General features: G+C 47.3%; 2 protein-coding genes across 2 annotated transcripts in view; one reads left to right on the plus strand and one right to left on the minus strand.

Annotated features, from left to right (window-relative positions):
- LOC144731553 (procathepsin L-like) overlaps positions 1-25,416 on the minus strand; it is a 429,171-nt gene that overhangs the window by 360,014 nt on the left and 43,741 nt on the right. The window lies entirely within an intron of this gene.
- Positions 131-13,091, plus strand: LOC144731552 (procathepsin L-like). The gene is made up of 8 exons (XM_078612687.1): positions 131-239; positions 3,581-3,749; positions 4,708-4,830; positions 5,412-5,570; positions 7,183-7,407; positions 8,132-8,297; positions 8,996-9,101; positions 11,159-13,091. The coding sequence occupies exons 2-8, from the start codon at positions 3,615-3,617 to the stop codon at positions 11,256-11,258; spliced, it is 1,014 nt and encodes a 337-aa protein (XP_078468813.1). The 5' UTR covers positions 131-239; positions 3,581-3,614; the 3' UTR covers positions 11,259-13,091.

Genomic DNA, 25,416 nt, shown 5'->3' on the forward strand with positions numbered 1-25,416 from the left:
GCATCATCTTCGTCTCTTCGTCGTCATGGCCATCAAGATCTTGCGATTCTTTTCGGCCACCCGTTAAGTCACTCGGTGTTGGGGGGGTGGCGGTGGTGGTGGGAAGGCGACCAATGCGACGTCGGGGCGGGGAGCTTCGCCGGCATCCCCCGCCTCTATAAAGGAGGAAGCGGCTCGCTCGCCTCGAATCAGCAGTGCCGCCTCTCTCCCTGCCGGTCACCACCACCACTTCGCCGCAGGTAAGAGTTGCAGTGGGGTGGGGTGAGGTGAGGTGAGAGACGGCGCCAGGTCGTTAACAGAGGGCCTCGGGTGACCGAACTCTGCCCGCCGCGTGGCCTGAGTTCTACTCTGCGTGGATGCCACATTCTGGCGTTAACTCGGTCTGTCGCTTCTCCGGGGATGATTTTTTAAATGAAATAAATGGGCATCTGTAAGTGAGAAGACAAAAACAGCGCTAGTCCTTGTGGAAATACTGGGTCGCGCCATGCGAATGTGGAATTGGCAGCGTTTGTGACGGGCTGTTGACAGATATGAAGTAGCACTAACCACTCGTTTGAGTTGAGGGACTGGTAACTTATGCAGTACAGTGCAGTCGTTATAATTTAATAATAATTCACAGCGCTTTGTTACTTCAGACATCGCTTGTCATCAAACATCACTCAATACATAATGCCATAGACACAAACAGAATATACGCATTCACAACAAACACTACAAATACTTCTGGGTAGAGACATATAACCTGATTGTTGTACATATTCACAACAAACATAAAATACTACAAATACTACTGGGTAGAGACATATACACCCTGATCGTTGTGCGTAGTCACAAACGCAGCCTGGAAATCCCCGCATTCAACTGCATCCGTCCCTCCCCCTCTCGCCTTCCTCCTCCGATGCCCTCAATTCACGACCTCAGAACAACGCTGAAATCCGCACTCTTAAGTGTGGTGGTAGAATGGTGGTGGGACAATCGATAGAGTTGGTTTCCCAACCTCGGCTAAGATCAGGAATCACCGGCGCGTGGAAAAACTGAACAGGTCCTATCTAGATTTGAAGTTTTCGTGACTGCAGGGATCTATCGGTAAAGTCACGTTGGTATAAAATAAAAAATAAACTGGCTTTACGTACCTATCGTGACTTTACCGAAAGAACCAAAGAGTATGAACAGGTCCTGGGGGAGGGAATCAGCATCTGTGTTCGTGTGGGCAGGAATTCGATTTGTACCGAGGTCTCGTACCGGTATTGTTGTATTGTTGTGTTGAACTTTATTCGATTGTATCGAGATCTCGTACTGTACAGGTATTCATATTATTGGGTCTTTCGGTAAAGTCACCTATCTACGTGACTTTACAGAAAGAACCAATAATATGAATTCCTGTAGTCACGAAAGCATTAGGTTAAGATTTGTACAGGTATTGTGTTAAACGTTTTTTTCCCAGTGGTGTGTTGGGAGACCGAGTGTGGGTTTGGTCTGCCGTGATGGGTTTCTTTTGTCATTCCGGTTTCTCTGTGCCTCCCGTAACATCCCCCTTCCGCTGTAATGTGCACTGATGCCTACGTTATTGAGGAGGGATATTGACACGTAGAAATAAAGATTGATTTATTGAGGAACAACAATTGCGCAAAGAGGAAACTCATGGGTCAGGAACAGAAAGAGAGTTGGAGGCGTCACTTTGACTGAATGTTTCTCTTCACGCAAAGTCACAAAGCTCTGCCCCCCCTCCCAAAAAAATCAAACATGCTTCAAAACGCTTTCAACTATTGTCATTGTAGTGCGTATTGAATGTGGTGCTGCACTCTGATGTTGTAGGAGAAAACATTTATTAAAAAATCTATTTAATTAAGTAGAACGTGTTTATATTTATTTAAAAATTGCGCATTTTGATATGACGTCACATTTCTTAACCCCCACCCCCCTTCGTCACACATCGTCACAAATGTCTGACACTCCCCCCCCCCCTAAGTGCGTGACGTCATTTATGGACGGTCCCTTAGGCACTAGCAGGCCCGTAATGGATATGGTATCACATAAAAAAGCTTCCATAAGCAAATCAACAAATTTGGTTCACTTACATTTGTTGTCCTGGGACATTTTCCTTGCAGGCAAGAACATGAAAGTGAGAAAAGTGCGGTCAGAGATCTGAACTTTAACAAAAAAGCAAAAAAGTAGAAGCCTGGCCTCTAAGAATACACGTAATGTACTGTAGTTGCATAAAGAGGATGCCAGAAAACGGCACGGCAGGGAAGTGAAAGCGATTTCAAAGTTTGGTTAGAACGTTACAGGAAAGAGCCGTACATATACTGTGACCCGGAAGATGAGGTTGCAATGGTTGGTGAAGGCAGGGAGCATTGACGGGGTGGGGGGACATAAAAGGACAGTACAAGAATGCATTTTGCTGTAGTCCCCTCTGCTGTCCACAAAGTAGCCCCACAGCAGCCTAGAACACCTGTTTTATGCATGCTGGTCACCCATCCAAGCATTATCCAGGCACAGCCCAGTAAACATGAAACGTTGGTCCAATGATTCCAACCACGTGGAAACATTGGCCCAACATTGCATGTTTACTGGGAAGCCTTTTAAGCTTCTGAGATCCGGTACATTCCGGATGAGTTGGTTATAGCTGATGATATATGTATTAAAATGCAAGTGTGTTTTGGTGTCTAGTGTGTGCGTGCATGTATGTTTGTTTGCTGATGCATAAGTGTTTATTTATGTACACCTTATTTTTGTTTTTAGCGTGGCAATGTGAGAAACCAAATTCATGTGAGGCATTTTCACATTGGCACAGGTTTTCAGTTTGAGCCATCAACATTCCCTACACTTAAGCCTGGTTTTATAATTTTTTATCACGATCTGGATGTGAACCCAGAATCTCAGTGCGTATGGCTCCGTGTGATCTATCCTGGACATTATTAAACCACTGAGCCACCTATCTTGCATTAAAAGTCGAAACTTAAAATCTTAAATGACTTCACAAGGTAGCATGATGCGTTTCCACATGTGCTATCAACACCAGTTCACCCCACCTTTTCCAATATCTTCCCGATCTTTCCTCCATTGCTGTTGCTATTGTTAGGTCCCCGTGTGCCGAGTCTATGTCTCCTCTCTGCCTATCTGCTGCTAGGCCTTCCCCTTTTACATCCTCCGCGTGTCAGATTCCACTCCATCAGTTTTCGTCTAAACTTCTGTGATATCCATCCTTAACAGATGTCCGAGCCATTGCAGTCATCTCTTTTTTTATAAAAGCACTGATTGCCTCTTGTTCCGCATCCTCTCTCTGACCTCTAGATTGCTACTTTCATTGGGCAATAAGATCTCACGTAGGCAACGCTTCCCAGACGCATTAAAGCGCCACTCAGTGGCCTTTATGATAGATCCATTTTCCGCATCCCATGTGTCAACACTGAAACATCCATTGCCCTATCCAGTCTTAGCCTCATCGACAGAGAGACATCACGATCCCAACTGCGAGTAGAGTGGTCTAAATACAGAGCCACGCAGCCACATCACGACCCACGAGAACGCTGCGATTGACGTCCTTCACCTCTCTCTGTTGCCGTCTCCTGCCTTGCAGCCAATTCTGACTCTGAGACGGGAAGACGACGAAGATGAAGCTGCTGCTCGTCGCTCTGCTGGGGCTCGTGGCGGTGGTCTCTGCGGCCGTGGCCTCTCCTTTCCTCGACCCGGAGCTGTCGCCCGAGTGGGAGTCCTGGAAGAAGTTCCATGGCAAGACCTACGGCGAGGTCGGTCGCGACCACAACGCACGGCGCCGCCCGTGTGGCGCGGCCGTGCGCTCACACCGCACGAGCGTTGTAGAGCAGCTTCTTGTTCAGAGACGTCCACGTTGTAGAGCGTTGTAGAGCAGCTCCTTGTTCAGAGATGTCCACGTTGTAGAGCGTTGTAGAGCGACTCCTTGTTCAGAGATGTTTACGTTGTAGAGCGTTGTAGAGCAGCTCCTTGTTCAGAGACGTCCACGTCGTAGAGCGTTGTAGAGCAGCTCCTTGTTCAGAGATGTCCACGTTGTAGAGCGTTGTAGAGCGACTCCTTGTTCAGAGATGTTTACGTTGTAGAGCGTTGTAGAGCAGCTCCTTGTTCAGAGACGTCCACGTCGTAGAGCGTTGTAGAGCAGCTCCTTGTTCAGAGACATCAACAGAGATAAACTAAACATTTTTAAATTAAATAAATCACAAAAAAAACATAAAAAAATGTTTTACCAGGTAAGGCCCACTGACCTGTATAGCTCTTATTCAGAAATTGATAGCCAAATAGTCTGAATGCACATTGATTCTAAATGTGGAGGCAAAAACCAGAGGACCTGTAGAATAATCCACGAGACCACAGGGAGACCGAGACATGCAAACTACAAATATACAGGCGTCAGGGTTGGGATTGAACCCACGACCTCCTGCATAGCAGGTGAGGTTGTTAACATCTTGCCACCACGGCATCAATCTCCATGGTGTTCATCCCCTCCATTGCATACAGTTCCAGGTCAACGGTTTAATAATTCCGCTGCACGTAGCCTACCGTGCTAATCGGAGGTGCCCAAACCAACTAGCTCTCCTCCACGGTCGGTGTGATGTCTCGAATATTTATTCGTTCTCTAATCCCAAACTGTGAAGCCACATAATACCTTAACACTGTGCTGGTTGCTTATGCGTCGCATCCCTTGACGTGTCGCTATGCCTGCTGTTGCTGCAGAATGAGGAGGGCTGGAGGAGGATGGTTTGGGAGCAGAACCTCAAGAAGATCTCCATGCACAACCTGGAGCACTCCATGGGCAAGCACACCTGGCGCATGGGCATGAACCGTTTCGGGGACATGGTGAGCCCTCTGCAGACCGCTCTTTCATCTGGATGTTGACTCAGGTCCCTCATCCCTCTGGGATCGACAAAATGCAGAGCACTTTGTCTAAAGTTGATACCGATTCCCCCTACAGAGAGACAGGCTCCCGCCACAGGAATGCGGAATTCCCAAAAGTATCTCGGCACCAACAACAAAGATGAGCCACGCCCAATGCTCACGTGAGCAGGGAATTATGGGATTAGTTTGATGCTGAGATGGTACGAGGAAGGGTGCTGATGTGGTTAGCGCACTGCATTATGAACCTGCTGACCTGCGTCGTTCGATTACCAGCTACGGCTAACGTCAGTAGTGAGTGATGTCTAAACCGGTCCTGTACCTCTGAACCCCACCCATTCTCCAACCCGTGCTGACCAGCATGGTGAAGTATGGTCAAACAACCGTCAGGACCCACACGGCATGGAGAGGCCTTCACCCAGCAGTGGATTGACAAAGGGCTGTAGTCACGTTGAAACCATGAAGCTGACGACACTCGATAACCCGGTTTTAACTACCGTCGTGGTAATCTATGTCCGCTCGCTGTGAACGCGCGTCTTGTTCAGACCGGGGAGGAGTTCCAGCAGGTGATGCTGGGCTTCAGGGGCTGGAACGGCACCAGCAAGGCCTCCCGCGGCGCCACGTTCATGGCGCCCGCCTTCTTTGAGGCCCCCGAGTCCGTCGACTGGAGGAAGCAGGGCTACGTCACCGACATCAAGAACCAGGTACCGCCCGGTCCAGCTCAAGATCAAGCACCTCTTTTTCCACGGCACAACCGAGCTGCATCGGGGGCCCGTGCAGCAAAAAAAATAACATGCAGCGCAGCACAGGATCAGCCTGCTTGGTTTTTTCCACTGCAGAAGCTGAGATATGCCGTTGATGCCACACACAGCACAATTAACTCGTCGAAAAGTGTGCAGATGATGCGGTGACATCGTTGTTTTCGGTGTACTGACTGTGATGTCACACGCAATGAACACGTCATTAGCCCTTTTCCCCTGGGCCAGCTTGGCCCCAAGCCAGATGCAGATGGTCTTATGAGGCCAGTATATCGTAGTTTGGCTCTGGCTTGGCACGTCAAATAGAGCCTCATACTGGCGTGGCTCGAATGTGCCGGTGAATAAAAAAAAAACTAAATGGTCATTGTCGCGGCCAAGATGCACTGCATTCCTGATAATGTTACACACCAACAACCTACCGCTACTATTACATTACCATGTTCCCGCAACCTACCGGGAAGCGTTCCGGTCCATTTTATGAATCGGGCCAGGTTGGTTTAAGCCAGAGGTGCCATGGCAGCCTTGCTCGGCCAAGCTAGCACCAACCAGACCGTGGAGCCTGTTTTTTTTTTAACGGACTGAGTCGAATGGAGACACGTAGCTCTTCCAAGTGTTGGCCCGTAACAAAATTGTGCTGGGCCTTCCTTACAACGGCCCATGGCAATGCAACATAGGTCATAATCCTCTTAATCGCCAATCTGTGGGTGCCACACCCAAGGCCTGCCTTGGTAACCTGCCCTCCTCCTCACTGCACACGTGTACCACCCCTCACAACCTCGTCCTCCCTCCCCCCTCCCCCATCTTGATTACATCTACAATGCTTCCGACGTTCCATTTCAAAATGTCAAAGTTGCTTACCCTAGCTACCTACAGCTAGCGGAGGTCATAAAGAACTGTGATTTGTTCCCGGAAATCTGTACCCCTCGGCAGACATTTTGCAGAACTCTGTCATCTGCAGTTAATTACTAAGCGTTAATGAATCAGTTAATCTGTGGATTGACGTAAAATTGTAATGCTAGAGGACACAAGGTTGCTTTCTCATAACCCTTGAACACGATGCACATGGGCTCAGCCATGTGTGTGCCTGAGCCCGTGTCACTATGAGTCATCGTCCTTTCATTTCCACTTTTCCGCACTGCTAACTCTTTCAGAGTCCTCCAAGACATCTGCAGGTTGCAGGGTTGTTCCCGTTCACCGTTGAATCTCGGAACGCGCAAGCGGCTCAGCATTAATTTTATTCGGAGATGCGTAGCGCCATTGTCTTCAAAGATGCTTTATTCACCGCAGAGAACCGTAGCGACACGACTGCACTCTACGATAGCTGGCGCCAAACTGTGCCAAACGCCCTCCCGCATGACCTTGTCGGAGCCTCGGTACCAATAAAGTGATTTTATTTTTTCTTTCGTTTCCGTTCCGATGACGTAAGTGGAAGGTAAGTGCTCATTTATGCGTGTGAGTACGTCAACGGAAACGGAAGAAAAACTGATGACGTACATGTACACGTACGTACATGTACATCATCAGTTGGAACAGAAAGGTTGAACCTGTCTATCCGCAGGGCGAATGCGGCTCTTGCTATTCGTTCAGCACCACGGGCTCCCTCGAGGGGCAGCACAAGCGCAAGACTGGAGTGCTCGTGTCGCTGAGCGAGCAGAACGTGGTGGACTGCTCCTTGGCCGAGGGCAATCACGGCTGCGATGGAGGACTCATGATCAACGCGTTCAACTACATCAAGAAGAACGGAGGCATCGACTCGGAGGAGTCGTACCCGTACAAGGGACAGGTGAGAGAGTTTGGTGAGCCTGTGCCTGGAGGTAGTAAAGTCTATTGTCTAGAGCAGTGGTTCTTCACTGCAGCCTGCACCCCTTTGGTTCTCAGAAATGGCATCTGGCATCCCCAGGGGGTGTGGGCACCCCAGGTTAAGAACCACCGGTCTAGAGGCACCATGAACGACCAGTTTGTCACTATCGTTTAGAGCAGTGTTCTTCACTAACTTGCAGAGGGGGGGGGGGGTACTTTTGCCAATAAGATGTCCGTGTGAGGGCTGCCACACATTGGGTTTGACAGCAGCACGATGGTGGGGAGGGTGTTTTCACATGTTGTGTATTGCCGGGGGCCGAACGCCAGGGGCCGCACTAAAGGCCACCAGGGGCTGCAAGTGGCCTGCGGGCCTTGCAATGAAGAACACTGCTCTAGAGATCGGTCTGTCAGCATAATGTCTAGAGCCCCTATCAGAAACACCTCAAGGCTAGATTTGAAGCTTCTAGATTTGACGCTTTCGTGACTGCAAGGATTCATATTCTTAGGTTTTTTCGGTAAAGTCACGTAGGTAAAAAATTAAAATTAATAAAAGTAAAATAAAATAAAAGTCACGACGTTTCGGAGGCAACACAAGCTTCCGTCTTCAGGTGGAACCGTCACAGCACGACTGCTGCATCAAGTAAGCCTCAAGGCTTACAATGGCAACGCTGACGGTGTTTGTAATAGGCGGTGTATGCGTCGCACAGGTCGAAACGTGCAAGTACGACCCCAAGAACAAGGCCGCGGAGGTCACCGGCTACGTGGAAATTCCCGAAGGGGACGAGGAGGCCCTCAAGAACGCCGTGGCCTCCGTGGGCCCGGTGTCGGTCGCCATCGACGCCAGCCTCAACTCCTTCACGTACTACATCTCCGGTGGGTGCTCATTTATGCGCAAGTGGGCCAAAGTTCCCGCTCGGACCTGACACGTGCCCAAACCGTGCCAAACCATGCCGTCAAGTCAAGTTTCTAGATCTGCCCCCCACCCCTTCTCTGAAAGCTTTGCATGCTAAATGAGGAAAGAAAATCTGAGAGAAGAGAAGCTTCCATATTTGGGGGAAGGAAGGGACAGTTTAAAGAAAAGGAATTGGCCATTGGGGAAAATGCCAGGCAGAAGAGATGGCCTTTAATTGAACGTGATGGGGGTCTGTCCTTGAGAAGGAAGTCAATCTCGTCTTTAATTTTGTCACATTTTGGGCTTCTCCACATTGGTCCCCTCGAATACCTCTTTTTAACTGCGTATTCACCATTTTCCTGCTTCTTCTAGCGCGGGGATGGAGCGGCAGTGCAGTGGAACACCGCTAATGCCAATGGCAAGATATATCTCAACGAGTGCAGGATTTTCCCCTTTACCTACCAGCTCTGACTAGTTTGACGTATGGCCAAACTGCCTCCATGACCGACACGGAATGGGAGAGGCCTTCATCCTGCAGTTGATTAACAAAAGGGCAATACACATTTGGATGGGGAGGAAAAAATGTAACCATAAAAAATTATATTGGAAACGCTGTACGTGCAAATAAACTGGAGGTGACGGCTGCTATTATTGTTGTGGTGTTTTCTCTGACCTCTAGGCATCTACAAGGACAAATTGTGCAGCCACAGAATTAACCACGCCGTGTTGGTTGTGGGCTACGGTGTGGATGAGAAGGGACAGAAATTCTGGCTCGTCAAGAACAGGTGTGTTGCTGCGAGTCGATTATTACAATAGGACAAGAGCAGCCACTAAATCGTCGCAAACGTATATACAACATTAAAACTAAAATTACGGCCCTTTGTCAAACCGACTGCTGGAGGAAAGGCCTCCCTATGCGCCGCCTCGGATGGTGACACTGCTCTGTAGTGGGTGCCGAATTTGGTCAATGGAGAGGGTTTTTTGTAATCAACAGATTACCCAGGATTCCACTGATTACCCAGGGTTCCACTGCCCAGTAGTATGTATATATGTTGAACTTCTTTCGCACCGTACGTAGCCAATGGTGCTAATCTATAAACTATACGCAATTTTTATTTATATTTTTTATTTTACCAGGTCAGGCCCACTGAGCTATATAGCTCTTTTTCAGAAGCGACTTGGCCACAAATGATAGCTAAACACAGTGGGCTTATGTGGAAATTTACATGAGCCAAATACTCGGAACGCATGTTTCGAATGTGGAGGGAAAATCTGGAGGACCTTAAGAAAAATCTATGTGGCCACACGCAAATATTCTTAGGTTTTTTCGGTAAAGTCACATAGGTAAAAAATTAAAATTAAAATTTATAAGTAAAATAAAATAAAAATAAAATCAAAATCACGACGTTTCGTTTTGCTGTGTCAAGTAAGTACTTGATACAGCAATCGTGCTGTGACGGTTCCACCTCAAGACGGACGCTTGTGTTGCCTCCGAAACGTCGTGATTTTTATTTAATTTTACTTTTATTAATTTTAATTTTTTACCTACATGACTTTACCGAAAAAAACCTAAGAATATGAATCCTTGCAGTCACGAAAGCTTCAAATCTAGAACATGCAAACTCCTAATTTACAGGTGTCAGGGTAGGGATTGAACCCACGACCTCCTGTATACCACACGAGGTAGTCAACATCTCGCCACTCTGCCGCCCTCATCATTTGAGGGTGCCATTGGCCTCTGAGAGGCTTCTCTGCCTTGAGGCACGGTTAGCTCTACACAAAAGACCGCACGCATCTAAACCGGAGTCCCTTCATCCTGTTTATACGTCACGGTTTTGTTTCACCCAAATGTTTATCATCTCAAGGTAAAACTTCACCTTTTTTGTACCGCACCATTAAATTGTGACTTCTATTCCAATATCGAACTGGCATTGGAATAGTGTCCCAGACAGTATGAGAAATCATTGATAGGGCTTTAAGTTTTAAACAATGTTATTGGAATTATCATTCTTAATTGCACATGTGTTATTTATTTTCAAAGTTGTGGATGCTTAAAATATATATGTAATTTGTTAGGTATAGCGATAAGTCAAGAAATACCAAAGTCTGCGCTTTCTGGTTGCCCGGGTGAAAAATGGGCTCTGTCCTTGCCAGTGAGGACATCTGTGAAACTACTGGACATCTTCTTGGTTCTTTCGGTAAAGTCACGTAGAAGGGAAATAATAAAATAATAAAAATAAAACATAATAAAATAATTCTCACGACGTTTCGGCCACAACGCAAGCAGCCGTCCTCAGGTGAAGACCAGGTCTGTCGGGGAGACAGCGTCTCCCCCAGCGTCTCCCCGACAGACCTGGTCTTCACCTGAGGACGGCTGCTTGCGTTGTGGCCGAAACGTCGTGAGAATTATTTTATTATGTTTTATTTTTATTATTTTATTATTTCCCTTCTACGTGACTTTACCGAAAGAACCAAGAAGATGAATCCCTGCAGTCACGAAAGTTTTAAATCGAAATTCTACTGGACATCTGTGAAAAAGTGCTTCATAATTTATCGGGTTCCTCCAGTCTAAATACAGATTATGCAGCGGATTGACAACAGGGATGTACATATACTGTACACGCACACAGTGTAAGCATCCGCATTAAGCGGACAAAGGTGGCTGGGTGTGGTGCTGACCTCACCACCGCCACTACATGACCTACCGACTGTAATGTACCCAAGTTGAATTTCTTTCGCACCGTTTGTCGCCAGCCGTGCTAATCGGAGGTGCGGGGAAAATAGCTACTGACAGTGCTTGTCTCCTCCGTCTGTATGTGATTGTGTGTTTGTGTGTGTGCAGCTGGGGAGTTCAATGGGGAGAGAAGGGATATGTGCGCATGGCTCGTGATGACAACAACCTGTGCGGCATCGCTATTACTGGTAGCTATCCACTGGTGTAATGATCAGCTGGTCTGCCTACCTCCTAACACTAGAGAGAATGATATAGCACAACTCAATGTCCCATTGATAATAATTCAAGTGAAAGCGATTAGCTCCCCAAACGAGCAATTGCTCGTGTTCAGTTCTATTAGAGACCCTAACCCAGAGGTGGAAAGTTCATCATGATGGGGCAGCGGGGGGGGGGGGGGGGCTAAGTTCTCTGTAGATTGACAGCTGTTGACTACCCACAATTTGGTACTCATTTTATCAACCCGCAGTTTATTAATGGGCTGAGTTGGGCCCCAGTAAGGATTTGAACTGCGTACTCGCTAACAGAGGAACCAGACCGCATATTGTTTTAAATCTTGTCATCCCTGTACACTGTGCTTCACAGTGGAGACATTGAAGATCCCCTGACCTTACGACAACAATAAAACCGCGTAGGTCATGCGTGCTGGTGTAGATTTTTCAAAATTTGGAAAATGTACACACACAGCCACATCGCGCCCCCCTACTGGCAGATTACAACCCAGCTGTTAAACGGCACTTTCAAGAGATATGCCTTGAACTATGACAATGACATGACTACCAAATATACTCATGATTATTATTGTTATGATGATGATTATTATAATAGCTGTTTCTTTTTGGGTCGCATTTTCCTTAAATCACCGTGCTACCGTAGTCCCCAGATTAAAAGAGGCACAGGAAGGTAAGATACCCAACACTGTTGGGTCGTTTTAAGTAAAACAACATTTATATTTGGGTGATTACTACGGCAGTGACATCGTACAGCTTGCGAGGGCTGTAGTACCTGATATGAAACTCGGCACAACCATTGTATAACATTAAAAGTGGTGCACAATGGTGCCAGTCTCAACACTGTGATTGTCAGTTTAACACGTAGGCTTTCGCGACCAATATCCATGAAAGGTTTTTGGGTTAGATCGCGTAAATACAAATGTGTCGTTAAACCTGCCACCACCTGGCAGCCAATGAAAAAGGTTTGGGACGTAAAAAACACATGCCAATTCGTTACGGGTACAGCACACCGGTGTGTTGGAGAGTAAACCGTGACGAACCTTACTTGTGTCGGGTGGTGGCGGGTTTAACGGCACATTTATATTTACGCGATCTAACCTAAAAACCTCTGGACTGTGATAGTAAGAGTATCAGCCGAACTCAGTTCCGTGCCTGCACTTGTAAATAATATATTTTTAAAATATATTGTTTATAGTAAAAAAGATATTTTTTTTATATATTACTTATGAATGTATACAGTACCAGTAAAATGTTTTCTCTCCAGGCACTTTCTAAAATCCGTTTGCAGCACTGAGCGAGTGGCACGTAGACAGAGTTTCACTTAGAGTGGCGGGTAGACAGAATGGCACACAGATTTAGTGGCACATAGGCCGACTGGCACATAGACAGAGTGGCGCGTAGACTTGAAGCTGGGTGCAGTTGTGACTCTGCATGTCCAGGTGGCAGGTTTCAGGCCACATGCTGGATTATGATGCACTCACCAATCTGTAAAATTATTGAAACGAAGTGTGTCTTATCATGTGGAGAGTACGGTAGCGCGGTTTTGGATTCACGATTTGCATTGTAAAGCGAGACTACTGCTCCAAGCTCGTTTTAATTTTATTCAATAGTTTTCATTCATCTCAAACTTTCTGCTTTTGTTAAAACTGAAATAGATACTACCGTGAAAAATGCTTGAAATTTGGGTGCACTAAAAAAAATATTTTACACTGATTTCTATGCTTTTAAAAGTGCAAATGTTGCTTTTAGTGAAGGGATAACTGTAAACTTTACAATATATTTTTTACTCGAATAAAGAATTTAAAATGTAACGAACGTGTGCGTTTATTGGCACAGGAGCGGTCGCGCAATGGTTTGTGCTATGATCCCAGACACCTGGAGTTGCATTTCCCGATCAAGGACAACCATCAGTTGCACATTGCATTTGAACCTGTCTTGGGCTTCCCCTAGATTGACTCCGCCTGAAATGGTGCTGCGTGTAAAACTACAGCACTGGGAGACTGTTAGCTGGCCACACCACTCATTCACGTGTTGCTATGGCTGGCCTTGCCTTAATAGGCGCTTGCTAACAGCAAATACTCCTTTGCTCTCATAGTACGCTTCAACCACGTCCTCCTATTACCACCACATGTTTCGTGAATAAGAGAAATCACGTGGCTATTACGGTACTCGTGCATATGGGCAACGAGTGACCTGAAAGTCGTCTTGTCGGAAGCAGCCAATGTAGCCAATTGTCCGCGAAATAATTCACTGGTGATAAAAGTTGCGTGGCAAAATCATATTATCGGTGTAAATCTGGAATTATTATTTCACGGATTGGACTTATTTTCACAGATAATCTCGGAACCACCAATATCTTTAACCCCCACGCATCTGCGGTTGGATGAGGGCCACCCCACAACTGTTTGCCATGGAAATGATCTGACCATACTTCACCACGCTGGTTCGTTTGCGGGCTGGTGAAGGTGGGGAGCAGTAAGCGTTGGAGGAGCATAGAAGTACAGAACAATTGATTGTGTTGCACTGGCGGGGAGCGGCAGCGTCGTGGTTAGCGCGCTGCGCTACGAACCCGGCGACCCGAGTTCGATTCCTGCTCACGGCTCAACACCAGTGAGGATTATCTGAACCGGTCCTGGGCCTCTCCAAGGTCGACTCACCCTCAAATGAGTACCTGGTGCGGTGTGTAAACATCGCCACTGGGGAGACAAAGGCGGTTGGGCGTGGTAATGGCCACCCACCCCCTCGTGTGCCTCCATAGGTGCTCGCTAACAGCACTTGCCCCAACAGTCTGTTACGGTTATGGGGGGGATCTTTGTCTTGTCTGCTGGCCACCAAATAGCGTATGCATGTACGTATATTGAACTTCTTTCGCACCGTACGTTGCCAACCGGAGGTGCGAAATCGATGACAACCTGGTTCGTGCTTATCGGGCGACCGTTTCAAGCACTACCCAGGCTCAAAGCTTCCAAAATCTGACGAGAGTGGTTAGGCAAGGGGCCGTCCATAAATGACGTCACGTGATTTTGGCCGATGTTTTACCCCCTCCCCCCCCCCCTCGTCACACGACGTCACAAAAAGTCAGACCCCCCCTCAAATATGACGTCACAAAGCTCTTCCCCCCCCCCCAAAAACATTTACATTTTGAAACTAAAACATGCTTCAAATCGCTTTAAACTATTGTCATTGTAGTGCGTATTTAATGTGGCGCTACACTCTGATGTTGTAGGAGAAAACATTTATCAAAAAATCGATTTAATTAAGTAGAACGTGTTGTCTATATTTATTAAAAGTTGCGCATTTTGATGTGACGTCACATTTCTCAACTACCCCCCCCCTCGTCACAAATGTCTGACTCCCCCCCCCCCCTCGGTGCGTGACGTCATATATGGACGGCCCCTCACCTCATTCCGGGTGGTTGGACATTGTTGCTCTTTTTCAGCCAGGGAAAGATCCTCGCTGGCCGCTGTGAAGTATTCCACCAGATGGCAGTGTGCGATTTAAAGTACGAGCTCGATTTCGATTTAAAGCTTTCGTGACTGCAGGGATTCATCTTATTGGTTATTTCGGTAAAGTCACATAGAATAGAAAGAATAAAATAATAAAAAGAAAAAGAAAACATATCATTTTATTATGTTTTATTTGTATTATTTTATTATTTCAATTCTACGTGACTTTACTGAAAGAACCAAGAAGATACGAGCTCGATTGTTGAGTTTAAATCGCAGCTACGTCTGGGAGCTCACGTGCTTTATTTAGTTCACAATGAAGTGAACAATATTGCCCCCTTCCTGTATCCAAACAAATGATTTGCCGATGTTGCTGCATTGGCAGTGGTGCACAGCATAATTATGTTGCAATCGAAACGTCGCGAGAATTTAATTGGTTTATTTTTATTATTTCATTATTTACCTTCTACGTGACTTTACCGAAAGAACAAAAAATATGAATCCCCGCAGTCACTAAAGCTTGAAATCGAAATATATACGTAGATTAAATTAGATAAACAAACTACGTTTGAGCCCAACACCTGATGCTCCTAGTTTCAAGCACTGGATTGGGGGTTGCGTATCTGAGAGCAGTGCCGGCATCATTTAGATGCCGGTTGCAATTCCATTATTCCACACACACGCGTAGACAAACCGGTTTTTTGTGTGAATACGTATTTATAATTCCATTCAGAACTTGCAGGTGGCATATTCGTTAAAGCACTCAACTCACAAACGTGGTCGCTATAAACGCACACTTGATAAGCCACTTCGTTGAGCTATCATTTGTGACCAGGTCGCTTGTAAAAAAAGAAGCGAATACCTCTGGGCTTCACCTGGTAAAATAAAAATGTATGTTTTTTTTGTGATTTGTTTACCTTTCCTATTCTTTGCACTCCTATCGTGTTTTTGTACTGTTGTTGTAACGTGCTTACCCCGCGCCCCTACTGAACATCTCTGGAAAAAAACTTTCTAGTTCATCGGATTCCTCCAGGATAAATCATTCTGACTCACAACTGGAAAATTTTGAGTTCAAATCGCAGTTATTGGTTTCATCGGATCACCTTCCCTCCAGAGTTTGTTGCAATAAATAAACAGGTCCCTGCGGGGTGGGCTGGTAGGAACGAACAAATGAATGGCTATAATATAATGAAATGGCGGGGGTACGATACGAAGGGAGAGTTTGAGGCCTAGTTCTAGGCTTTAGGCCTAGCTGTAGGCTTTAGGCCGCTCTGAGTTAATTTTTAATTTAAATATTTTAATTAAAAACTATCTCAGGGAATTAAAAAAACTATCTCAGGGAATTATAAGGGAATGTTACACTTGTTTAGCCAGGAAAGCCTCACTGAGTCTAAAGGTTTTTGTAGGATCCTGCCAAGTGTTTGCAGTAGGGGGCGATGTTGCTACACCTAATGGGACATCGGACGGACGGACGATATAATCTATTGTAGGCTGGTTCACTTCGTTCCTACCAGTATGAAGTATCCTTTGGGTGGTCGCATATAGCTCAGGGTTCAGAGACCAGGAGCCGGCATCGCTGAGGACCTGCGGTTTGAATCCAGGTGTGTACATTGAACTTCTTTCGCACCGTACGAAGCCAACCGTGCTAATCGGAGGTGCGCGGGGAGGGTGGGACAACAAGCGAAACATCAAAGGCCGTTCTAAAAAAGCGAGTTTTCAATCTCGATTTAAAAGTTCACCGCTTCCAGTGGCTTCTGCAACCCGTCATTGAACCGGGTTCTCAAGTCGCGAATAAATCGTCTCAGCGTGCTCACAAATGACAGCACACACCATGGTGCATGTGAATTACGTGTACTGTATCCATAATGACATTTCGGCTGTGGATTGAGCGCTGAGACACCTGGCTGACTGAGGCACCAACCCCAAACGGCCTTTTTAAAGACACCCAGCTGCCTGCTGGCTTATCTCTCTCAACCCACACGAAAGTGAAACGTTTAAATGACAGCTCCACGGTCAAACCCAGGGGGAGGGAAATTCCCAGAAAAGTGCCGAGGTCTAAAAAAAAGTGCTCACCACACCAAGCAACCACTCGCGCCAACTGCAACATTACCTGCTTCACGCAGCCACGTTTTGCTTTGCAGAAATTATTTTTTAACACGTCGGGCTTTCGCGACCAATAAACCTGTATAACCTAAAAAAAACCTTGAATGACAGTAATTCTTTGTTGCTTTGGTTTTGGGAAAGTCGATACATTCTAATAACTATATCCCTGTTTTAAAGTTGTGTGTCCTGTGGGATGGAATTCATCGTTCATACAGCAGTGTCTTATGGATCAGGAGCGTGGGCACGAGCAAATCAACTGGAACCAAAACACTTAAAGTGCTCATTTGAGTTTGTGAAGATGCCTGCTTTTAAATATCTGGGGGACAGCAAGATGAACACATGCAGCCAGCTAACAAACACAAACCAAAGGCACCTCCGATTAGCATGGTTGGCTATGTGGGGTGCGAATGAAGTTCAACATACTGACTTGAGAAGCAAGCACGTTGCTAGAAGGGATACGGTCTGATGGACGAGGCTGGTGACTGTAATAGCAGCCAAAGGAGAGCATGTGGGAAACAACTTAATCCAGCAGTGGATAAGTTTATAATACAAAACTGTACATTAGCAACATATCTTTTTTTTTCGATTTAAAGCTTTCGTGACTGCAGGGATTCATCTTCTTGGTTCTTTCGGTAAAGTCACGTAGAAGGGAAGTAATAAAATAATAAAAATAAAACATAATAAAATAATTCTCACGACGTTTCGGCCACAACGCAAGCAGCCGTCCTCAGGTGAAGAAACAGGTCTGTCGTGAAGACAGCGTCTGAATGACACGCCCCAGGCTTGGAGCGTCTATTTAAGCTGGGTTGGAGCGGGAAGGTGCGCCTTAAAATAATTTGCATATGGGAAAATGTCAAAACTGGGTGGTTTTTAACTTTTGCTGACAAAACTGGATCCCAAATGTCAAAACTGGGTGCACCCTGGGTGGCCAAAAACTTGAGTTTTGGACACTCAGGGTGCACCCAGTTTTGACATTTGTCAAATACACTTGATAATTGTATACTAGCACAGTGTGCCAGCACCCCATTCATCCAAACACTTGGTATTTGTATACTGGCACACTGTGCCAGCACCCCATTCATCTAAACACGTGGTATTAGTATGCTGGCACAGTGTGCCAGCACCATATAACTACACACACTTGATATTTGTACGCTGGCACAGTGTGCCAGCACCCCAACGACCAACATTTCAAGCTACGGCTCGGACTCGGAAGTGAGCTCGGGGCGGGCTTGCGACCAGGCGGGCGCACTGCCACCTTGCTCACATTCGAATGGCAACCCTCCACCCCAAGAAGACTTTTACCACGCGCCGCGAGGCCATCCACGGCATCCAAGACTTTGCTTTGCAACAAGGCAAGCGCGCGGTCCTTGACATCAAGCGAAGCGGCGGACGGCACGTTGCCATCGTCTGCTCTAGTTCAACACCTTGTTCCTTCAAGGTGAAGCTGACGAAGCTCACGGGGGAACGACGCGGCTTCCGCGTCTCGGCGCTGTGCACGGATCACCACGGCTGCACGGGCACTACCAAGATCACGCAGCGCCAAGTGGAGGCGAACACGACAGCCCGTTCGGCCTTTCGCGCCAACCCCCGTACCTCCGCACCGACTGTCATTGCCCAGGTCGCCGACGTTGCTCGCGTCATTGTCCCGACCCGGATGATGTACCGCGCAAAGGACACGTGCATCGCGGCGAACGAGAGTGCGGCCCATGCAGGCTTCGAGTTCATCAACTCGCTGGTGGAGACGTTCGGCAAGCTCAACGCGACGACCTGCAGTGTGCGAGAAGACGCGGGCATCTTCTGGGGTGCGTTCATCTGCAACCCGATCGCACGCTCGTTGCAGCCAAGTCTTCAACGCGTCGTCGGCATCGACGGGTCGCACATGAAGGCGCGCGCCTACAATGGAACCATGCTCGTCCTCGTTGGGCGCGACGGCAACAACCGCAACGTCCTTCTCGCCGTGGCGCTGGTGCCGTCCGAGACGGCAGCGGCCTACGACTGGTTTCTCAACTGCTGCACGACCAACGACATCGAGCTCGACGGCACGCCGGTCTTCTGCGATCGTGGCACGGGCATCCTAGCCTCCGACTGGAAGGACCTCATGCTCATCCACTGCACGCGGCATTTGATCTGCAACGGCGTGGACAACATCGGCTCCGCGTTCACGCCCGACCTCCAAGGCATCATCTACGATGCCCAAGGGTGCGCCTCCGAGGCCGCGTTCCGCAGCTCCTTGGGCTGCTTGGGCGTAGCTCTGCCTGCGGCGGCCACGTACTACAACAAGATCGACCCCCACACGTGGGCGCTCTACCCGCACCTGCACACGACGCCATTGTACGGCTGGCGCACGACGAACTTTGTGGAGTCCACGAACAGCGAGGCCCTGCCGGCTCGCGAGATGGACCCCTTCCACTTCCTCATGCACCACATGGAAGACATGATGACGACGGCCTTTGCCCACCGCAGCGACGCCGAGAAGTGGGCCGCTCAAGGGCGTGTCATTACGCCGTACGCTCAAGGACTCATCGACGCTCAGCAGGCGTTGGCCCCGAGGTACAAGGTCTACGAGAGTACCTCGACGCGTGCATACGTCAAGGATCCAGACGCCTACGCCTCTGCCAAGCGCCGAGTCGATCTCAGCTCTCGGTCGTGCACGTGCGGGTACATGAAGCAGATGGGCTTGCCGTGTCGGCACTACATTCGTGCCCTCATGGCGTTTGGGCGGATGCCCGATCTCTACGACGCATGTGCGGTGTGTTACCAAGTCTCTGCCATCAACACGACATGGACCTCGGTTGCCGGTATCGAGCTGCCCATTGCCGAGGAGCTGCAACGCGACAACACCATGATGCCACCTCCTCGCCAGAAGAAGGCTGGCCGCCCGAAGAAGCGTCGGATTCGCAACCGTGGCGAAGGTGGCCCATTGGGCCTCACGCGGTGCTCCTTCTGTCGCGCCAAGGGCCACAACAAGCGCTCTTGCCCGTCGAAGTAGTTATATATATGTAACAAACATGTTTTGTTCTAAGTGTGCAGCACCATACTTCTCGACGCAAACACTATCTACCGTTGTTCTACTGTAGTAGGTGTAGCATGCAAGCTGGCACACTGTACCAGTATACAAATGGCAAGTTCGTGTATGTTCGCGAGCTGAAAGTGTTACTGTAGTTGCAAGCTGGCACACTGTGCCAGTATACATATGGCAAGTAAGTGTTACTGTAGTAGCGAGCTGGCACACTGTGCCAGTATACAAACGGGAAGTTTGTGGTGCAAGGTATGGAACATGAGCCACGAGAAACATCATTTGGAACGCTCTAAATCTGTGGCGACATATGGATGAATAACGCAAGGACCTAAACGTGTACAAAATGATACATTAAATCGTACACCTTCTTCACCCAGTTTTGACATTTGTCCACATTGAACATCACCCAGTTTTGTCATATCAAAAAGCACCACCCTGTTTTGCCTGTCGTTTTCCAAGACCACCCAGTTTTGACATTTGGGATCCAGTTTTGTCGGCAAAAGTTAAAAACCACCCAGTTTTGACATTTTCCCATTTGCATATCAATAGGAATTTAGTTTGTTCCAGTGAAATGGCAGCAATGCCCCATCACCGGGAATGCACCTCATGTTGGATATCGTCACCTCTCGGCAGCTAAGCAGGTTTATGGCCTGGCTAGTAACCATGGATGGTGCTGTTTGGATAGGTTGAGCAACCACTTTCTGACCCGACACCTACTGAACATCTGTTGAAAAGAGCTTCATAGCTCATCGGATTTTTCCAGGATAAAGAGAGATTTTTTATTAGGGCTGAACGATTTGGGGGAAATGTGTAATTGCTATTTTCCTGACAGATATTGCGATTTGATTTGCGATTACAATTTTTTAAAGTCAAGCTTCAGTTCAATATTCACTGTGGAATAGATTTGAAACATGTGATGGAGCATTACCACATGATACCATCAAAATATGAACTGCACGACATATTCTAATGCAAGGATGAGAACTTAAAATATATGAATGACTTCCAACATGTATTTATTCAAATGTTTTAATAGAAATAGAACAATCAAACATAGCACAATTAAGTAAAATAAAAAAGTGATAATAAAAATTAAAACAATTAAAATAAGAAAGTCGCAAAAAAAATCGCAGCCTTTGCGATTTGCTGATCGCATTGTTTCAAATTGCGATTTCGATTTGAAATCGATTAATCGTTCAGCCCCAATTGTTATGATGATCACGCGTAGAAGGACACGTGTAATGAGGGCGTTCTGACGACTAGAGGGCATTGCAGCAACACCCTGGTCTTGTTCCGCAAACTTAGAACCCCCCCCACCTCCACCAACCCCGCACAGACCAGCGTGGTGAGTGAGTTAGGGTCAAATATACCCATCACTTGGATGACCAACTTTAACTGAAACTATTCCGAGAGATGTTTGAACATATATATATTTTGATTAAAAGCTTTCGTGACTGCAGGGATTCATATTCTTGGTTCTTTCGGTAAAGTCACATAGAAGGGAAATAATACAAAAAAATGTTTTACATAATATTTTTTTTATTTTCTTATTTCCCTTCTACGTGACTACCGAAAGAACCAATAATATATATATTTTAAATCCTCTCTATTCAAATTTCCAGATTGCTTTCAAAGACTCCCGGCAAATCTGTGGAGGGTTGGTCATCCTCTCTCCCTCACTCCCCCGGTAGACGTAGGGAGCTCATCATCATCCAGCAGTGGATTGACACGAGCCGGCCCTCGTCCAGGTCACGATGGAACAGCAGGCTGAGACCAGTCCACTCGTTACGCCGGAGAATCACAGAACGGGTGACTCGGCTCTGTCTCCCTGAAGCAGTTTCGACTGCCCTGAGCCACCAGAAATTCCCACCCCACACACGATGCACAATTACGACCGCAAAGCGACATTTGCGTGCCCGAAACTCAGGGGAGTTTTGGACGTTTCGGTGAGTTAGTGCAGGGTAGGGCTTCCTCCTCAGGGCGCTTTAGGCTGATGGTACACTTACAAGGTACACGTTGCTCCCCCATGGTTCAATTCCACTGCTGGATAGGTCGTGGGATATCTTCTGTAGCCATGCTTCAGCACGGCTGGTAAAGTGCCGGTTGGTGAAAGCGGGGAGCATCGATGTAGGAGCATAGAAGCGAAGTGCAGTACAGGCTTCTAGATTTGAAGCTTTCGTGACTGCAAGGATTCATACTCTTAGTTTTTTCGGCAAAGTCACGTAGGTAAAAAAAATGAAATTAAAATTTATAAAATAAAAAAAGTCACTGATTTTTATTATTTGGCTTTTATTAATTTTAAATAAAATAAAATAAATCACTGATTTTTATTATTAGATTTTTATTAATTTTTATTTCATTTTTTTACTTACGTGACTTTACCGAAAAAACTAAGAGAACAGTACAGGCTGGTCCAGATGTCCTGTGACCCCCCCCCCCCCCAATAATCGACCCCGAACATTTTTCCATTTGATTATTCATTTCCGTTTTAAATACACCTTACTTTTAAAAAAAATATTACGTTTTAGCCTTTTAGGGAATTAAATAAGGAAATAAGGGGGTCACAAGACATCTGGACCACCATGTACAATAAAAATGCATTCGTATGCACTGCCCTCTGTGGTCCACAACTATTAGCAAAGCCCCGCGCGCTCCTGCCTACGACCACCCTGGGGCATGCATCGGTGGCACAAAGCTCTCTCGAGCAGGGCCGACTCCAGCGGGGTGCTTGGGATAGGGTACCGGGGCCATCAGATGTCCCTTTGGCCCACCCGAGTTCACTCTCCCGAGCGGTGAATCAGTGTGATGGTGGCCCTCCACTCAACAGCTCTTCTGAGCCTCACTCCCTTTGTCTGCGGTGGTCCATGGGCCAGAGCTGAAAATGGTGCCTAGAGACCGTCCATAAATGACGTCACGCGATTTTGGACGATTTTTTGACCTCGCCCCCCTCCCATCGTCACACGGCGTCACAAAAAGTCAGACCCCCCCTCTCAAATATGACGTCATAAAGCTCTGCCCCCCCCCCCCAAAAAGAAAAGAAAAACATGCTTCAAATCGCTTTAAACTATTGTCATGTAGTGCGTATTTAATGTGGCGCTGCACTCTGATGTTGTAGGAGAAAACATTGATTAAAAATCTTCTTGGTTCTTTCGGTAAAGTCATGTAGAAGGGAAGTAATAAAATAATAAAAATAAAACATAATAAAATAATTCTCACGACGTTTCGGCTACAACGCAAGCAGCCATCTTCAGGTGAAGAATGAGACACTGCCAAGCTTGGAGCTTATATATAAGCTGGGTTGGAGGTGGAAGAAGAGCGCCTTGACAAAATAATTTGCATATCAAGATGAATTTAGCATATTCATGGGAAATGCGTAGGAGGTGGGCGGGGGGGGTTTCAAAGTCATATTATGCCCATGCATTATGCAAGATTAGCAGCATCAAAGGGAGGGGGTAGGGGGTATCATTAACAAAGGTAGGGAATGTTAATAGTATGTAGAAGCAATGAAACATGTCAATTGATAAAAAAAGTCTATTTAATTAAGTAGAACGTGTTGTCAATATTTATTAAAAGTTGTGCATTTTGATGTGACGTCACATTTCTCAACCCCCCCCTCGTCACACATCGTCACAAATGTCTGACCCCCCCCCTCCTAGGTGCGTGACGTCATTTATGGACGGCCCCCTATGCTACCCGAGGTAGCAAAACTTCAGTCGTGCCGATGTCCGCTATACGGCGCATAATTAATTTACTGCGATTGGGCCACATACTCGAAATCGACGTTGAAACCTCATTCCTCTTGAACAGCTTTTTTCGTTTAGTTTGTTGTCCTTCCTCCGCACCACGGCTGCGTACGGTGTGAAAAAAAGTTCAACATGCTGTACTTGCGGCGATTAAAATGCAGCCACGAAAATGATGCCCCTGCTGGTGGTACCGACCTGCAAGATATCTGGTCTGGGGCTCATGGATTAAGATGACCTTGGAGCCCGGTCTGGTTTTCCAGACTCAAAAATCATCATTAGCTTCCGAGGGCTGATAAGATTTCTCACGTGGCGGGTGATTTGGTCACAGGTTGAAAGAGGAAATGTCAGTTTTGATTAATATTCATCTCAAATGAACCCAACATACTCCGGTTTCCATGTGAACATCAAATCAAAGCGTCTTCCTGCTCCCCTCGATGGGCAGACCAGAAATTCCACATTCCAATAGCAGGGCGAGGGTTTCCTTTCTCTCTCACTAACCAAGCCCAGGCACTTTTCTCAGCCAGCCGATGTCTATTAAAAAAAGTATTGTGCAGTCTTCTGCAATACAATACAGTTCAACACAAAACCGGTTGCGGGAACTAGATCTAGGTGCAAATCAATTTCTGTCACTGAACACAAATTTCAATTTTCGGACTGCCCAAGTCAAGCCCAAACACGTGACAACCCCAAGCAGGTTTGTCGGTTCATCCGGTGGATCAACGTCCCTTGACGTTGACGTCCCGTGATGTTGCGTTCGCTTTATTGACCCCGGATTGATGATGTGTTGAGACAAGCCCCGACTGGGATTTGAACTCATGCGGGTTTGACATCGATGACCACGGCGACTCTCGATCAGGGAATGGGACGATTAGAGCGAGGGGGAGTGGAAGCTTTTTCTTACCAAGCACCGTATAGGATTTTCAAATATATTTAGGTGACAAAGACAACGATCCCCCATATAGCCTTAACAGACTGCTGGGGCAAGTGCTGTTAGCGAGCACCTATGAAGGCTGGCACGACACACGAGGGGGTGGGTGGCCAGCACCACGCCCGACCGCCCTTTGTCTCCCCAGTGGCGATGTTTACACACCGCACCAGGTACTCATTGGAAACTGAGTCGACCTAGGAGAGGCCCAGGACCCGTTCAGATAATCGTCACTCAACAACAACAACAATCGCCATTCGCCACTAAGTGGCGGTGACGTCACCACGACACTTGTGCCAGGCTATGTGCACCTTGAGGCCACGTGAAGTGTCGAACGCCCGCTGGCAGGAGGTCACGGGGCAGACCCAGATGCCACAGGTCGACTGACTGAGACGACTGGCTGATGCACCACCTGTGCCCCCTACTGTACCAACTTGCTGTGCTTTAGCCAACCCTCGACATCAGGAGGAGTGGGGGACGATGCCAACCCCAGCTGCAAGCGATGATTAAATTCTCGCTTGCTTCTTTCATCAGCTAGCTGAGACCATGCCATTAAGGGTTTGAATGGGATCCTGGGTGTACACCCACCACCGGAGTGGAAGAATGGCAGGCGCATCTTACAGATGACAAGTCGATGGTCAGTGGGCAGATCAGCTCCACGGTAGGTCCTCGTGTCAAGGACATGGGGCCGCAGATCTACTGTTCCGTCACTATGTAGTCCAGCAGATGTTCTTGCTTGGACCCGGCATGTATCCATGATGTGGTGTGGATGTGCCGATGCCGGAACAGCGTGTTGGTAATTACAAGCCCATGGGCTGCACAAAAATCTATCAGCCTCCTGCCGTTGTTATTGAGCTTATCTGGCCCATGCCTTCCAATCACTCCAGACCAGGTACC

The sequence above is a fragment of the Lampetra planeri genome, chromosome 39 (assembly GCF_965212315.1).
Source record: "Lampetra planeri chromosome 39, kcLamPlan1.2.h2, whole genome shotgun sequence".
In the NCBI taxonomy this organism is placed as follows: domain Eukaryota; kingdom Metazoa; phylum Chordata; class Hyperoartia; order Petromyzontiformes; family Petromyzontidae; genus Lampetra; species Lampetra planeri.

Excerpts from the sequence above, each read along its gene's own strand:
- LOC144731552 (XM_078612687.1), top strand. The coding sequence starts at position 3,615 with ATGAAGCTGCTGCTCGTCGCTCTGCTGGGGCTCGTGGCGGTGGTCTCT. Across the intron at positions 4,831-5,411 it reads TGAACCGTTTCGGGGACATG|ACCGGGGAGGAGTTCCAGCA; the intron begins GTGAGCCCTCTG and ends CGTCTTGTTCAG. Across the intron at positions 8,298-8,995 it reads CTTCACGTACTACATCTCCG|GCATCTACAAGGACAAATTG; the intron begins GTGGGTGCTCAT and ends TCTGACCTCTAG.